Source organism: Saccopteryx leptura, chromosome 13, assembly GCF_036850995.1.
Source record: "Saccopteryx leptura isolate mSacLep1 chromosome 13, mSacLep1_pri_phased_curated, whole genome shotgun sequence".
Lineage (NCBI taxonomy): Eukaryota > Metazoa > Chordata > Mammalia > Chiroptera > Emballonuridae > Saccopteryx > Saccopteryx leptura.
The window spans coordinates 42117016-42134215 of NC_089515.1; the positions used below are offsets into that span (position 1 = coordinate 42117016).

A 17200-nucleotide genomic window follows, 5' to 3' on the forward strand; every position below is an offset into this window, starting at 1 on the left:
AGAGAAAGAGAGAGAAGGGGGAAGGGGAAGGGTGGAGAGCAGATGGTCACCTCTCCTGTGTGCCTTGACCAGAAATCGAACCTGGGACATCCACACGCTGGGTCAATGCTCTACCACTGAGCCAACCGGCCAGGGCCTATCTCCACACTTTCAACTGTGTGGCTCCCAGGGGCCTGCTGGGCTGACCCTCCATTTTTTTCCTCTACAAGATCTATCCCAAACTCCAAGGGTATAGTCCACGAACAGACTGTTCAATCACAAAGTTGGCCTGGGCCACTCATTGTTCAGAGCAAAGTCATTTTTACTGCAATGAAATTTTAAAAGGCCATTACATTAGTTACACATATACACGACCGACTTAATAACCATTAGTCATCGAAAACATTCAGGAAATAAAAATAATTATTGATCCACGGCACAGTTCACATCCAGGAGAAGAAGAATTAGCAGAGAGATGATTAAGTGCTTAAACCGTCCACTGAAGCTCGTCGGTGAAATCTCTCGTCTCAGAAAGAAAACGAGATTGTTATAAGAAGCAGTTGTCCTGTTCCAGCCACCATTACAGTCCGTGCCCCAGGGGCTTTGACCAGTTGCTTGACCACAAAACCAGCTCTAGCCATGAGCCCCAGGCACATGTACAAGGGGCCTGCACCAAGGCAGGGCGGAGGTGGGGCTCTTCACGTTGCCCCCAGTCCCGGGCAGTGGAGGAAGTGGAACCAGCCGGCTCCTTCGCACACAGGAGACGGTGGAGGGAAGGGGAGGGGAAGACCCCCGGCCAGTCAGGACATAGCAACCTAATGACCAAACCCACATTTTCTGGTAAAACAAAGAGCATTTCTACTGCCTTACAGCTGTTAGGTGTGTCTGGCTTGGCCTTGCTAACTGCTAACGGGACAGGACCTCACAGCTAGAAAGCAGGCGGGCAAGAACCCACTGTCATGTCCCGGTCCGAGTGCTGACATCACCCACTTCCCAGGGCCTCATCCATCATCGGTCACAGTGAGCAGGACCTCTTATGTTGTCAGGGGTTCTAACCTGGGGACACAGAGCCTCCTTATGGCCACAAAGAAAGACACCTGGCTTTCAGTCACCCACAAATCCTCGCCGCTCAGAAGCAAGAGTTGAGTTGTCTGCAACCTACTGGGTTGAGTTTAAGTGCGAGGAGATGAAAGGTCCCAGGGAGCAAGGCCTTCTCTGCCCAGCACAGACACGGGAAACAGCAGCTCACCTGTGAGCCACCTCAGAAAACCCCCAAGATCCCGCTAAAAACCAGAAGGAAAAATAAACCCAAAAGCCCCCAAACTTCCAAACTCACAGGCTAAAGGCCTCAGTCTGTTTCCATTTTACTGAGAAATCATTCTTTGATCCAAAAGCTGTTTTTGTGCCTTTTCAGGAAATGATGTCCACTGTCGGGGCCCACTGTGGGCGGTGGGGCAGAGGTGGCCCCGGGGGCCGCACGGGAAGCCCCTCTGGGTCTGGCACTGTCAGGGTGAGGCGGTGGGGCAGAGGTGGCCCGGGGCACCGCACGGGAAGCCCCTCTGGGTCTGGCACTGTCAGGGTGAGGCGGTGGGGCAGAGGTGGCCCCGGGGACCACACGGGAAGCCTCTCTGGGTCTGGCACTGTCAGGGTGAGCGCTGTTTGTCACCTTTCACTCACCCTGAAGCCAGAGGCTCCTGAGGGGATACGGCATCACCCGGACCTACGCCAGGACCCTCAGCCCTGTTTACGAAGGATGAAGGCCACCCTGGAAACTGAGGCTGGTGTTCATTTTGAGCCTAGGAACCAGGATGCCACAGAACTGCTGCCGACCAAGGGCATCCCACCGCACAGTGTTGGACCTTACAGGTGGTGCTCCCCAAGCAAACTGGGCCCACAGCCCTAGGGGACAGACAGGCTGGCACGGGGCTCCCCACAACTATCTCCAGGCACTGAGCAAACGCACCCCCACCCTGAGGATGATCCTGGGGAGCCACCTGATGGCAGAAGACAAGAGGCCTAGGCATCCCCCCTCTCTTTCCGACCTCTCTCTGTACAAGGGCCTCCGAGACCCCAGGCATGCCTCCTGCAGGCTCTGGGCTGCATGAGGTCGATTCTCTCCAATGGAACGAGGAGGAGAAGCCTCAGTCCCCCAGCCAGGCGCCCCGACCCTGGGCCACGCTTCCCTCCCGCCGTCCGGGTTGCGGCTGCTCACTGGGGGTCACTCACGACACACCCTGGACACGAGACACTCACTCTGTTCACACACAACAGACATGGGCACAACACAGCCACGAGGACAAGGGACTCACGCCACACTGCACAAAGTACACGTCACACTGCACAAGAGGCACAGGCTCGGTGAGCTGGGGGCAGGGGACCCACGTCCACCTGCGTCTCCATGCACCTCAGCTCCAGCCCGCAGGACGTAGGCTGTGCCTCCCACTCGCCTGTCTCGGGCACCCAAGCCCCACCCACCACAGGAGACAAAGGCAAGAAACTGGTCCCACGTCCTGGGCAGCCCAGGGTGGGGGCGCTAGGCACGCGGGGCTGTAAGCAAGCTTTATGTAAGTGAAGACTGTCTATGACAAGATTATGCACAACCAGACTCTAAGGACCCAGTAGCCTCACCTCCAAGGACACACAGACACAGCACAATAAATACACCTGACGCCTGGTGTCTACCACGGCTCCAGGCAGCGGCCGGTCAGCCGCGGCTGCGGGGTAGAGCCGAGGGATGCCGTGTCTGGCGGCACAGGGGGGGCGAGGTGCCTCCTGCTGGGGGGTCCTGCGGCAGGGCAAGCGGGGCGAGAGTCGGCCTCACTCACGTGGGCATCCCCATCACAGCCTGGGTGGCACTGCGCAGTGGAAGCCTCGCTCTGCCCGTGGCTACTCAGAAAATGGCGGGAACATGCCCAGGTCGGCGAAGTCTTCAATGTTATAGTTGCCCGTCCCCTGGGTCGGGTCTCCAGGCATAGGCAGCATGTCCTGCAGGAGAGAGACCGGAAGCCGCAGGGGAGTCGGGCACCTGCACGCGTGCCCCACTCACCCTCACAGCCACGTCTCCAGTGGGGGCAGCCCAGGAATGCCCGCAGCCCCCGGGGATGCTCTGCGGGGGTCCTCACACTGTCTGAGACCCTGGGAGCTGTCGTTCCCACAGGTAAATGCCACTTTAAGGCATGACCTTTGTCTGTTTAGGGCCAAACCAGGACAGAGGGTGCACATGAGCCCCATGGGGGAGGGGACCCAGCCTGGCTCCAAGCAAATAAACACAGCTGATGACAGAAATGCAGAAGGAAGGCAGTGCAGGGCGGGGCAGAGGCGGCCTTTGTGACCATTGGAACTAGCATGCAGAGGGCAGGGCCAGAGCCCCACGTGGTTAGACTTCCCTCCTAACAAGTCCTTCAAGTTCTCTGGGCCTCCGACTACCCATCCAGAAAATGGGAGTGGCTAGGTTCTAACCCCTTCTGGCAAACTTCCCAAAGCACATTCTGTTGATTTCTCAGCCCCTGAGATACTCTGTGAGAAAAGAATTCTATAGACAAAATAAATTTGGGAAACAGGGCACACTCTAACCTCCTCCTGAAAATACTCAGTGCTCATTAGTATAATGAAGGCTCTGCTAAGTCCTGCAGTCAAGAAACTGAGTGACTAACTAGTGTTTCACAAACTTACTGGACCAAGAATTCTCTTTAGCATCGTGACCACGAGAGCCAGGGGAGGGAATTCCACCCTGTCCAGCTGCTGGAAGGCGTTAAGAACGAGCAAGGCTGAGCTCCCCAGGAGGGAAAGGGGGTGATCACTGTGGGGCAGGGCTGCCGGGCTGGGCTGGGTGAAGCACTGCATAGTTAAAAGGCTTCTGCCCTTTGGAGACCGGCCTGACGTCCGGGTCCTAGACCTCTGTCTGCGAAGATGCTGCCTGACCCGGGAGGAGGAACTTGGGATGAGGGTGGGGTTAACGGACAGCTGGGCCTTGAGACGGGGACAATCCTGGCTGTCTCACACCCTCCTACCATGTGCCTCCTGCCCCCTCCTGGCTTTGCAGGGCAGGCCTGAGCCCCTAGACATGGCAGGGGCATGCAGGCTCTTGGTAGGAGGCGCTTCTCCTCAAGCAGACCGGTGAGAGGAACCAAGCAGTGGGCTGGTGGCAGGCAGTGGGCTCAGGCCCCCATCTGGAGCCTTGCCCCAGTGGGAACTTTTCAGGCTGAATATGGAGCCAAGGAAACCCCACGGGGGCCGAGTCTTGCTCTGTAGGCGGCTGGCCGTGCCCACTGCAGGTACACAGGTAGGTCTGGCCCGCCTGACACCACGGATGGGCCAGGGACGTCTCAAACAATGGAGGCTGCAAGGCGCCCAGGTGTCCTCAAACAGCAGGCAACACCCTGCACTTGGCCGGGAAGAACCTGAGCCTTCACTTCCACCCCTGGACCCTCTCGTCAGGGCCACGACTCAGCCCAGAACTCACAATCACCAAGGCGGCAGTGACCTGGGGGGAAAGGAAGCAGAGAGAAGGCGCGGGTACCTACGAGAAGGCGGTGGTCGCTGGATTTACCTGGAACACTTCAGTCTGACCGGGCTGCTGGTGTGCGTGCTGCTCACCGCTCTGCTGACCGTGGTGCTGGCTTTGCCACTGTGACCAGACTTCCGAGGGCCGCCCTTGGAACTGCCCGCTACTTTGTCCACTTTCAGCTGAAAGATCCGAGGGACAGGACACCATCATAGAGGAACTCCCTCAGCCCCTCCTTCCTGCTGGGGCTTGGATCGTGTCCCCAAAATTCACATGGTGAAGCCCTCACCCCCAGGACCTCGTCATGTAACTGTATTTGGAGTCAAGGCTTTCAAAGACATGATTAAGTTAAAATGAGGCACGAGGGTGAGCTCTAAGCCAATAGGACTAGTGTCCTCCAGAGAAGAGGTTAGGACCGAGACGCAGAGGGACGACTGTGAGAAGACACACAGAGAGAACAACCTTCCACCTGCCAAGGAGAGAGGCCTCAGGAGAAACCTACCCTGCCGACATCTCCATCTCGACTCCAGCCTCCGGGGCTGCGGGAAGCAGAGCTGGCAGCCCCAGCCAGCCATGAACGTGGCCGCGGCAGCCCCAGCACGCGTATGCACTCCCTTGAGCCCCAAGTCTACCTCTGCCTCCCTCTGCCATCAGACTGGGAAAGCCACTATACGTGCAGCACTTCCTGCTCCTCAGCCCCCTCTGCTGTCGCTCCCAGCCCAGCCCCACCCGGAAGACCCGGCCTCTCCTGGGCGTCAGCATCCTGACTGCCCTGTCTTGACCCTGCTCTGCTGACTCCCAGGACCTCTGATCGTGGCCTCACAGCCTTCTCCACCCTCTTCAGGTGCCCCTGGTTCTCACGTGTGGCTGTGTTCCTTCACACGCGCTCAACGCAGGGACTGGGGGTAGGCCCTGCCTTTTATCGGCAGACGAGATGGGGGCAACCTGTGAACTGCTTGGCTCCTGAGCTCGCTTGGCAAATATTTCCCAAGTTCCTACTCTGACCCCGTCCCAGGCTGGTATATGACACAAACACACATTCTCTCATCTTCCTCAGGGACAGTGGGGACAGGGGGTGAAGATTAGAGATTAGCCCTCTATTTCTATCAGGGGGGACACTTGAGAGTCTATTAATTACAGATTCAAGATTGTCGAATAAAGTTTCTTAAAAGTCTGGGAAGGAAACTGCTCTTGTTACATGTATGCAATAGGAAACAGTCCATTAACTGGATGATGAACTAACTAGTTGAGGAGGAAGGACTTGGCATTTTTGAGCCTATGTGTGGGCATCATGCTGGGTGCTGTTTGCACATTATTTCATCTCCTCTTCACTCTGACTCAAATAGGTCCACTGTCCACATTTTTCAAATGAAGAAACTTGGGCTCAAAGATGTTGAGATATTTGACCAAGGCATTTAGCTTCTAACGCCGAGAGCCAGGGCTGGAACCTAGATGCTTTGGGCACAGAAGCCTGGGGGCATTCATTTGATAAACAGCATTTCCACTGAATACTGACGGTGTACCTGACACGGAGCAGGGAGCTGGGGACACAGTGGACTGGAGTGGCAATCGGAACCATGAAGACAGTGTCTAAGGAGAGCACATGGGGTGGGAGGACCAGGCAGCATTACCTCCCTCCAGAAAGTCACATCCAGTGACGGTGACCTGTGGGGTGAGTTCACTGGCCACGTGACGGGGAGCTGCAGGGGAAAGCCCTCCTTTCGTCCCCTGCTACTGAACTACTTTTCTCTCTGACCTGCATTAGTAACCTCTCTGACTAAACCCTGAGTAATCATCACAACAGAATCTCTCTGGAGACAGCACTGAGGGGCCTCAGCTGAAACCTCGGCCTGGTCTGACCTCCACTGAACAGGGGGTGCACGTGGCTCACCCTCCAAGATACACCCACAGGCCTCCTCTGGAAAAAGCCCTGGTGGTCACCGACATCCCTGTGTTGCCCAGTTTTCCCAGGACCTTGAGGGTGGCCACAACCATGAGCTGGGCTCCAGCCGCGCCGTGTTGCTTTGGCTCTGGGTTCCCAAGACAAGGGCTGCTACCACCCTGGCCGGATGTGCGGGCCACCGCCAGCCCTGAGGTCCAGACAGATCATGGGACAGGCTGCCACCATCTGCAGCAACTGGGTGGCCGACTGACCCAAACGTCAGAAATCTGAAGAGCCTGTGGGCTCCTAGCTTGTGGAGGCAAGCAGATGACATCATTCTTTTAAAAAACACCTTCGTATTGGCGCTCGATGCTGTCATTTCACTCTTGCTAACGAACACTCTGTGAGATTCAAATTATTTGAAAATTGATCAAGTTGGGTTTAGCTCAGTGGTTCTCAACCAGGGGTGACTTTGTTCCCCAGAGACATTGGTGATGTCAAGAGGGGTGTTAGCAGGTAGAGGCCAGGGACACTGCTTAATACCTTAGAACAGGGGTCCCCAAACTTCAGCCCGCAGGCCTCATGCGGCCCCCTGAGGCCATTTATCCGGCCCCCGCCGCACTTCCGGAAGGGCTACCTCTTTCACTGGCAGTCAGTGAGAGGAGCACACTGACCATCTCATTAGCCAAAAGCAGACCCATAGTTCCCATTGAAATACCGGTCAGTTTGTTGATTTAAATTTACTTGTTCTTTATTTTAAATATTGTATTTGTTCCCATTTTGTTTTTTTACTTTAAAATAAGATATGTGCAGTGTGCATAGGAATTTGTTCATAGATTTTTTTATAGTCCAGCCCTCCAACGGTCTAAGGGACAGTGAACTGGCCCCCTGTGTAAAAAGTTTGGGGATCTCTGCCCTAGAAGATCCACAGGCCTACAACAAAGAATGATCTTAATCAAAATGTCTACAGAGCGGAGGCTGAGCAGCCTGCTGGGTAAAGCCAGCAGAGAGCCCACAGGGCAGCTCCTCCCCGACAGGGAGCCCCTCGAGGGGCACTCCTGTACTCCTCAGCCGAGAACCATGCTTCCATCAAGGGTCATGCAGGTCCCAGTTTCTGGCTAAGACCTCATCTTTTCATCCCCAACTCGCAGGGGCAGGAAGCTCTGTATTTCCCTGGGACTTGCTGGCGGGAGTGCTCAGGGCGGAGTGTCGGGGCCGCGGTGGGGGATGAGAGCAGCACGGTGGGGTGTGCAAACATTTCGGGCGTCTCCTCACCGGGCTGACCCTGCCTGTCTCCCTGCCTCTAGTTATTCATCTTATTTTGTCATCAAAAGAATCTTTGGATGTTTTTGTAATGCCAAATGCTTTCAATCTTCCAGGATAAACCTGCTAGGCCAGGCGGGGCAGGCTGGGACGGACACGGCTCTTTCCAGGAGATGCCGCGGGGTTGCGGCTGCGTTTCCCGAACTCTGTAGAGGACACTCATCTTCAGAGTGTGTTTTATCTGTTGTGACCTCGGTGCCCTGTATCACATGCGGATTAAACGGAACTGCGAATGTGATTGAGGCAGTGGACATGCCTGTCCTGCTCAGTCACTGGATTGGAAACTTAGACCCAGGACTGAAAGGGCGTAGCTGCCACTCTGAGCTGCTCGAGTCGGCTTCGCTGAGTTACACAGCAAGGGCTTCCAAATGCTGAACACGGGAACCCACTCCGAGTGGACAGGGTCAATGCTGGAGGGATAGCTGAGTCCTTCGGAGGGACGGACAGGGGTCAGGAAATGCTGGGCCTCAGGACCCCGGGCTGAAGGGACAGAATGCTGCCTGGGGTGGGGGAGGGCACAGCGGCCACTCCACGGGTGGGCTGGGACTCTGCACAGCAGCGTTCTTGTGGCTGACGGGCGGCTGAAGCGGAAGCTCGGGTGTCTGGGCTCAGCTTCACACTCCCTAGGTAATGCCCTCTGAGGTAATGCCCTCTTGGATGTCCCCTGGTGTTGGCACTGGGAGAAGGTGGCACCAGACCTGCTCAGGGGGCTCATGAAACAAAAAGAGTGAGCGGAGGAGTGAGTGATGGCAAGGGACACACACCAGACGGTGGCTCCTTAACCCTTCATAGCCTGAGGTTTCCTTTACAGAGCTAGGAAAGATGTGCTTACGGGGGACAGGACCCATCCCTCTTTTAATATAAAAAGGAGAGAGAACTCTACAGTGTTTACTACTCGCACAGCTGGCCGTCCCTGTAACGGCTCTCTAGCTTTTTTTTTTTTTTTTTTTTTTTTAACAGAGACAGAGAGAGTAGAGAGAGAGATGAGAAGCATCAATCATTAGTTTTTCGTTGCAACACCTTAGTTGTTCATTGATTGCTTTCTCATATGTGCCTTGACCGTGGGGCTACAGCAAACCGAGTAACCCCTTGCTCTAGCCAGAAGACCTTGGGTCCAGCTGGTGAGCTTTTTGCTCAAACCAGATGAGCCCGCGCTCCAACTGGAGACCTCGGAGTCTTGAACCTGGGTCCTTCACATCCCAGTCCGACGCTCTATCCACTGCGCCACCGCCTGGTCAGGTGGCTTTCTAGCTTTTTGAAACAAGACTATAGGGTTTCTGACTCGGAGATCCCGAAAGCCTTTGCCAAGGGCCACAAAGGGTTAAAGCAGCACTCAAATGACATCAGTGCGGAGGAAGAGAACCCTCGGGCCTTGACCCTGGTAGCAGCAGCCACTGATCCACAAAGCCCAGGTCTGAGCGCCCAGTCGCTTAGGCAACCGCTGGCCTCCTCTGGGCCCGAAAGAAGAGGAGTTAGAAACCTGAAGACCCAGTGCCAGGATTCTTGAAGCGTGGGGCTCGGCCCCCCAAACTCAGGTTGTGCCTGCATTTCCCACCTACCGAACCCTGGAGTCCTGTTGGCCAGACTGGAGTAGGCGTTCCCGCTGGGCGAGGAGGTGGCCGGGCTGGACAGCGGGCTGTAGGAGGAGGGGTCGGCTGGGTAGGTGTGGCTCGTTCCGATCCCAAAGGGGGACGACTGCGCTTTGCTGGACTGAGAGGGCATTTGCTACAATCAGGACAAAGTGAAGAGATGGGCGCATCACTGGCAGGTCCCCCGCCCTGCACCCCGGGTTGGTCACCACCACCTACAGGTGTGGTAGCCATGGCCGTGCCTGCTCTGGACTGACAGGACCCCTGTGACCCTCCTGGCTTTCTGGGTGCAAGGCCTGGAAGCAGGCCAATTGTATGGGCCCAAGATAGCAGGACGTGAACCCTGGATCTCTGGGGTGGGTCAGAATCACCCCCAGGACTCCAGTGATCTGAGTCCTCTGGCTTCCGGTATGGGGCCTCGGCACCTCAAACACTAAGAGCTCCTTCGGCTTGTGCTCCTGCGCACCCAGCTGTGCTCAGGACAGTCTGCTCCCACTCAGAGCCAGGACCCGAAGACACTGTGTGCAGGTGCTCTGCCCACCTGGCAGCCGTGGCGGTACCCTGACGAAGCCCCATACCTGTCCCGGGAAGGGGGGCCGACTCCCTGTCCACGCCACCTGGCTCTGGTTGAGCTGCCGGGAGATTTGGGACATGTTCTGGCCCGTCGAAGAGGACGACTGGATATCATTCACTCCGGGCACATGAACCACCGAAGAGCTGAGGACAAGAAAATGCGTTTGTCTGGAGACACCCCACCTGCACACACCCTGCCTGGATCTCCTTCCTCCCCCGCCCCACACAGACGACACCCAGGAACAGAGAAGCCTCTTCGAATAAAAACCAGTCCCAGCACCGGCTCCCTCCGTTGTGCTCTGGTCAGCTCGTTCCTTTGGGGCGCTGGCAGGGCTTAAGGATTTAGGAAATAGGTTGTGGGCTGTCCGTTTGTTCACTTGAAGCAGAAAGACAAGCCTGTGAATGGAAGCCTGCTGGGCCAGCTAGTCCTAAGCACAGTGCTGGCCACCTCTCTGCCTCCCTCTGTTCACCTCCGGTTGAATCCGTGCGTCTTTGTTAGGCGCCCACGGTGTGCGCACGGCGCGCTCTGCGCGTCCTCCCGCAGGCGCCCTCCCTGCCCGCTGTCCTGCCTCTGGGCGCGCAGAGTCTGCGCACCAGGCACGTCCTTCCTGACCTGCTCCCCAGCGGTGCCCAGTACACAGCAAGCTCGTCAAAGAGGGGGTGGGGTGGGGGAAGGCCTCCAGGTTGTTTCAGGCCAGCACCCCATCTTTAACAAGCTTATTGTATCCCGGGGACAGCTGGGCGGGCCAAGTGGGAGCCCGTCACAGAAGGTACTGGTGCAGGTGGCTCCTCAGCTGGGTTTGAAGAAAGTCTGGTTATTGACCACAGAGAGGATTGGGCACAGTTTTACAAACTGAATTGTAATGTTTTGTCTGTGCTGCAGATATTAAAATAGGGAGGATTGAAAACGTCACGACATCACCTAAAATCAGTTCCTCACGTAACGTCAGGCTCCTCTCTCTGTCCTTCTCCATGAGAGTCTGACCTCAGAGCCTTTCTGATCATGGCCCTCAGTGGGGGGACGGCCCTACCCTGCAGCCTCTGTGCCCTCCCAGCAGTGACTGATGATAGCCATACAGCCTTGCTGGCCCTGAGAAAGGGGCCTTACGTGGCAGGCAGGGCTTTCTTTAGGCTGCGGGCAGAACCCTGTGCCCAGCATCCAGGGGGCTCTGGGCTCTGGCCGCCTGCCCTGATGCACACAGCTGTGCACGGCCAAGGACACCGGGACCAAGGAGAACTGGGTGAAGACATGTGGGGACGTGCACTGGAGGGACCTCTGCCTTCATTCGCACCCCCCCCCAAACCGGCTCAGGCCCTCAGATATACAGGGAATTCTATCCGTTCCACTAAGCTTAAGGTCTCACAGGCATCCCTCCATCCCTCCATCCCTCCATCCTTCCCTCCATCCATCCCTCCATCCATCATTCAGGTCATAGACTAGGATCGTTTCCTACGCCATGCTCCGTACAGGAGCCGGTGAACCCCCGACTCCTTCCCCACACCGCCAGCCGTAACTTCTCTGTGCCTGCCCCCGACTCCTTCCCCACACAGCCAGCCGTAACTTCTCTGTGCCTGCCCCACAACCCACCCCACTCTTCTGTCTCTATGACAACCGCTCAGCTAGGCTTGGCAGCGATAACATCCAAACTCCTCAGCACAGAATTCAAGGCCCCGCAGTCTCAGGCTGTTTCTCCCAGACCTGAAGCCTCCCGTCACCCGTCTCCTGGACTATGTCAGCCTTCTGCGACCTCCCCAGTTCATGCTCCTGTTTCCCCAGTGGGTCCTGGAGCCAGGCTTTGCCTCCGGGGGTGTCGCCAGGGCTTCCTCAGTGACCTGAAGAGATCTTGGAGGCCAGGAACCACACCCGGGGAAGGGTGAGAGCCTGCCTGTACCGGAACGGCCCTTCAGGCCGAGACCCCAGGCATGATGGGCCGCGTCGTCCTCTCCTCCTGGGACGAGGCCATGGCCTCGGGAACCAGGGGACAGGGCCCTTCCTGCTCCCTTGTCAGGTGTCAGCAGCTCTGTCCCATCCAGGTCCTGGACGGAGGCCAACGGAGTCCCCTGTCCTTGGCAGACGCAGCTTCAGAATACGGTGGCTGGTGCCTTTCACATCCGAGAGGGTAACTGACACCTCGTGTCTATGGCAACCCGTTGAGGGTGCAAGGCAGAACTAGAGCCACCAGAGCCACCGGAGCCTCAGCTGGCCCAGGGCCTGCAGACAGTAACCACGCCCCGCAGTTAGAGAGCCCGGCCAGGACCGGGGCTTCCCGGGGAGGGGCTCCCTCCGCCCCTCCGCCCCTCCCAGCACATACCTGAAGGCCTTGCCCGAGTGTCCGGCGGGGAATGGGCTTCCCTGGGAGTACATCTGCTGGGTTCCTGCTGCAGAGGCCGAGCTCATCATCTTCTTCTCCGCTGGAAAAAGCAGACCAAGGCTCACATTGAAGGGCTCCCTGCCCTACAGACCACGGGCAGGCCACCCCGAGTGCGGGCAGAGGGGGTAGGCTCCCACCGGAGGGCACTGGGCAGGGCAGCTCATCTCTAGGGCCTTCCCTGCACCTGAGAGCATCAGGCTGCCCCCACCTCTTGGGCGAGTGTACTAGCCACCAGAAGGCAGACCCTTTCAAGAGTCAAGAAGACGAAAAGAACTAATAAATTTCTTCCTCAGACACTATTTTACCAAATTCTTCCAACCCCGTGGGAAGCCTCTGTGTGCAAGGAAGCAGAACAGTGGTTAGAACAATGGGCTCTGATGCTTGACTCTGGGTTTGAACCCCTCCCACCAGGGGGTGGCTAAGGATATGTAAAAATAAAGCTTTTATATCTTTATTATTTTGATTTCACTTCACTTTGTTTTGGTTCTATCACATTGGCAGGTTTACTATACAGGAGTGTGTGTGTGTGTGTGTGTGTGTGTGTGTGTGTGTGTGTGTGTGTGTGTGTGTTAGGGGGGGATAGTAAGGCAGATTCCTGCATATCACATTGGCAGGTTTACTATACAGGAAAGAGAGAGAGAGAGAGAGAGAGAGTGTGTGTGTGTGTGTGTGTGTGTGTTAGGAGGGGATAGTAAGGCAGATTCCTGCATGTACCCCGACCTGGCAATCCCTTCTGAGGCCGATGCTCGAGTGCTGAGCTATTGTTAGGACCTGAGGCTAATGTGTTCCAATGGAGCTACCCTCAGCACCCAGGGCCATGCCCAAACCAATCGAGCCACTGGATATGGGAGGAGAAGAGAGAGAGAGAAGGGGAAGAAGAAGGCGGGGGAAGCAGATGGTTGCTTTTTCTGTGTGTCCTGACTGGGAATGGAACCCAGGACATCCACATGCCAGGCTGACAGTCTATCCACTGAGCCACGGGCCAGGGCCAGGAATTATCAATCAGGAGTCCTTGAACATCGGTTTCTTTTATCACTGTTGATAGATATATTGTCCTGCTATCTCAGTTTTTCTTCTATTTTGCAATTTGCTAACAAGCTCCTTGTCTTTTCTTAGAAGTATTTTGGAATTAAGACTACTTTTCTTTTTTCTGTCAGTGGTTATGTTTAAACACACGGGTTGGGGTTTCTCTATAAACGTGTCAAGAGAGAAAACAGTGTATACTGATGAAAAATTTCAGTTTATTACCCCGAGCTCAAACTCCGTCTGGATCTTTGCTGAGATGATTTGCTTCTGGTTTTTATTTTTTTATATCTGTTGTATCTCTAACAATTTTCACATTGACTTCAGGTGTTCGTAGCTTCATTTAAAATTACTGCTTTCTAATCTATCACTTCTGTTCTTGCCTTTCATAGTTGATTCATTTCACAATGCAAGTCGTGTTTCTCACGCTGGTACAAGCGGATGGTGCGTACCCAAGAACGTCTTTCTGTCGTCCAGCCTGGTTGCTAGAAGATGTTTGGATCACATTCTTTCTTCCCCTTTTATTTTTCTTGTCTCTCGATCCCCCCTCCCCCATTTTATGATCATTAGGGGAAGGTGTCTGTGTTTGTACACCATTACATTTTTATTTTGCATTTTTCCAAAGCTGGAAACAGGGAGGCAGTCAGACAGACGACAGACTCCTGCATGCGCCCGACCGGGATCCACCTGGCATGCCCACCAGGGGGCGATGCTCTGCCCCTCTGGAGCGTTGCTCTGTTGCATTCAGAGCCATTCTAGCGCCTGAGGCAGAGGCCACAGAGCCATCCTCAGCGCCCAGGCCATCTTTGCTCCAATGGAGCCTCGGCTGCAGGAGGGGAAGAGAGAGACAGAGAGGAAGGAGAGGGAGAGGGGGAGGGGTGGAGAAGCAGATGGGCGCTTCTCCTGTGTGCCCTGGCCAGGAATTGAACCTGGGATTCCTGCACTCCAGGCCGACACTCTACCACTGAGCCAACTGGCCAGGGCCACCATTACATTTTTAAATGGATTTCCCAGAGATGCTGTGGTGTCTCAGAAACTAAGGCTTTTCCTCTCGCTAGGTGAAGCTGCATTTCCCTACACAAGTCGAGGAAATGCTGATGCAGGCAGACAGCACATCTGGATGGTCGGGGGAGACCAACAGCAGGAGACCTGGTGACAGGTGTGTCTGATGTGGCTGCTGGGCACCGTGTGGCGTTGGCACCCACGGCCCTCCGTGAGCAGCAGCCCCCTGCGTCTCCCTCCATGTCTGCATCTGGCCCTCAGCCACGCTGCAACTGCTGCCACCTTCCTCACACGTGCTGCATGAGGATGACCTGCTCTCTTCCAACCACTGGGCTCTCTGTCCTCCCCTCGGCCCACACTGTCCCAGTGTGTTCATCCTCACAGGGCATTTCTGAGGTTCCCTTCCAACTGACAGCATTTCCCTTGGGATGAGCCTGCTGTTCTCTCTAACTTTGGCTGACCCTGACCACACTGTATCTTGCAGAAATGCTGTGACCACATGAAAATGGCACCTTCCTTCTGAGCTTTGGAACCGACAGTGACATTTCCAAGTTTTCTATGTTGCTCCTCATAGGGTTCCACGGGCACCCTCACTGAGAACTGCGCCTGTCTCCACAGCGGTACCGCATGGGGAGACAGCCCTGCTGACCTCCACAGAGGTCCAGAGGGAACCGGCGACCTCTGGTCCACACAAGCACTACCACCAATTTACATTGTTTAATGATCTGGAAATAAGCTCATAATAAATTGTCATGTGATAAAAAAGCAAGCTACTCAATCATGTGAGCTGGATTTCATATGTAAAAAGTATTACTAAAAAAAGAGAAAAGACATACTTTTAAAAATTATATCCAGGTGGTGGGATAGTAGATAATTTCTTTTCTTTTTAATGCATATTTTTATTTTAAAATGTGGTCTTCTCTATGTTAGGAGTTGAGATATATATTTTTTAAACAGGGACAAGCCTTCAGCTTAATGAAATCAAAGTGTCCCTGGATCAGTAGAGCTTGTTTATTCCAAAACTGCTGATACCTCAAGACAAGATGCCAGAGGCCCAGGTGACAGGTGAGGAAGAGGAAGGCAGGCAGACAGCACCCACCCGAGCCCCACCCTGCAGCAGTCACTGGCCCCTCACTGACTAGAGCCCTGTCCCCACCCTGTCCCCACGGGTGGCTGATTCCAGAGGGCCAGGACAGCGACGGTGAATCCCACGGGCACAACCCCGGTGCCATCTGGACACTTACATGCACCGATTCCTGCAAACATCTCAGCAAACCGGGGGTCCCTCTCCTGGGAAAAGATTGTATCTGCCTTTTCCACAGACTTCCCGGCTTCGTGCACACCAGCTGGCAGGTTAGGGACTGGAACCTGTTTGCACATGAACACACAACAGCGTCCCACGCGTGAGGGTCTGACCACGGGCTGGCAGCTGCCCCGACTCTGTCACCGGGTCCCTCCCTCTGGAACCGCTAGCCTTGCAGGCTGACCGTGTGGGGAGGAGGGGGGCTCTCTATACATGAAAGCCAAGAACAGACGGGGTGGGTGTGAACTAGAGGTCACAGATAGGACAATGGGGCCACACCGGTGACTTAAGACAAATAAAAATAATCAACGTACTCTAAATATTGGGAAAAGTGAACATCAAGTTTAATTTAGGAGAAAGGCCAGACGCCCACACATGGCGATTTCTCTGTGCGGCCTGCAGCAGCGGGAAGAGGAAGAGAGGAGAGACGGGTGGGGGCTGGGGAGATGGGACGATGGATACAGTGCAGGTGAGATGGGGAGACCCGGCAGGCAGGCAGCGAGGACCCAGACAAGAGGCAGGAGAAACGACTGGGAAACCGACACGACTTAGTTGCCCTGTCTGCTTGCACTGGCGTGGGCGCACAGCCTGGAGGTCCTCCTTAGCCCGAGGCACTCTCAGCCCTGACCGTGGCCCAGACACTGCTCTATACCGGGGTTCACACACTAATACCCTCCATGGCTCAGCTCTGCATGGAAGAGTGACAGGTCCCCCAGGAGACCCCAGTCTCGACACTGTGTGGGCCAACGGAGCAATAGCACCTGCTGGGCTGAGGGGCTCAAGCTGAGGGTTGGATTTAGTGCTCCGGGCTGGAGACAGTTCCAGAAACTCACCTGCGATAAGTCGTATGAGGACAGCCCGTCTCTCTGATGCACTTCCAGCTCGGCCTGCTGCTGTTGGAGCTGCCTGTGGAACAAGAAGTCACCAGTCACCAGGCAGGGCGAAACCAGAACCTCCCGTCCTCAAGGCAGGTGGGTGACAACAAACGGGTATCTATGGTGCTTGCGATTTTTACTTATTTTATCATATATATATATATGCCACTCATATTTTATCATATATATATATATATATATACACGTATATATAATTAAAATGCTCCCCAAATGCAGATTCCAAGCCCTGAACTGTAAGTTTAGGCCGCCGATACTAGCAAATAAGCTTTGATTTATGACTTCATTTTATTCAGGGTAGTAAGACACTTAAAGAAACAACCGTAAGGCAGAATTAGAACAATTGGGCTGAACACTGAGCAAATATTTACCTATAAACAGCTAACTGGTCGAAGCTCTTCTGACCCCTACACTGAGCTCCACTGTGGTGACTGCCACCCACATTAACACTGCGCGGTGCCTCTGACATGCAGGAAGGCACAGGAAGGGCCAGAGCCACCGGGAGGGAGTCTGCTCTCATCTTCTTGGGACTCCTCCACCAGACTGAGCTCCTTCGACTGGGACGAACGAAACAAGTCATGACCTTGGCCGCAAACCCCAGGATGCTGCCCTTGCCCCGCGTCTGGACACCAGCGTCTCTGTCCCCACAGCTCTCGGTCGCTGTGTTGGTGACGAGCACATGTCAACAAGTGCTGACCCGTGGCCATCCTGTCCTGGGAGGAGGCCTGAGGGTTTCTTGGACATTTAATGGCAACAG

At 55.3% G+C, this 17200-nt stretch overlaps 1 protein-coding gene across 7 annotated transcripts in view; it reads right to left on the reverse strand.

Moving 5' to 3' along the window:
* Window positions 1-290: 290 nt before the first annotated feature.
* The window catches only part of ARNT2 (aryl hydrocarbon receptor nuclear translocator 2), a 107956-nt gene continuing 91046 nt past the window's right edge, over window positions 291-17200 (reverse strand). For 2 of the 7 annotated variants that reach the window (XM_066355528.1, XM_066355527.1), the window contains exons 13-19: window positions 16384-16456; window positions 15492-15615; window positions 12163-12262; window positions 9856-9994; window positions 9248-9413; window positions 4503-4665; window positions 291-2964 (exon numbers count right to left, since the gene is read on the reverse strand). In XM_066355528.1, the coding sequence (XP_066211625.1) occupies window positions 2658-2964; window positions 4503-4665; window positions 9248-9413; window positions 9856-9994; window positions 12163-12262; window positions 15492-15615; window positions 16384-16456 (1072 nt within the window). In that variant the 3' untranslated portion in view covers window positions 291-2657. Of the gene's footprint in view, window positions 2965-4498; window positions 4666-9247; window positions 9414-9855; window positions 9995-12162; window positions 12263-15491; window positions 15616-16383; window positions 16457-17200 lie in introns of all 7 variants that reach the window. The other 5 variants (XM_066355530.1, XM_066355532.1, XM_066355531.1 and 2 more) reach the window with 5 other exon arrangements.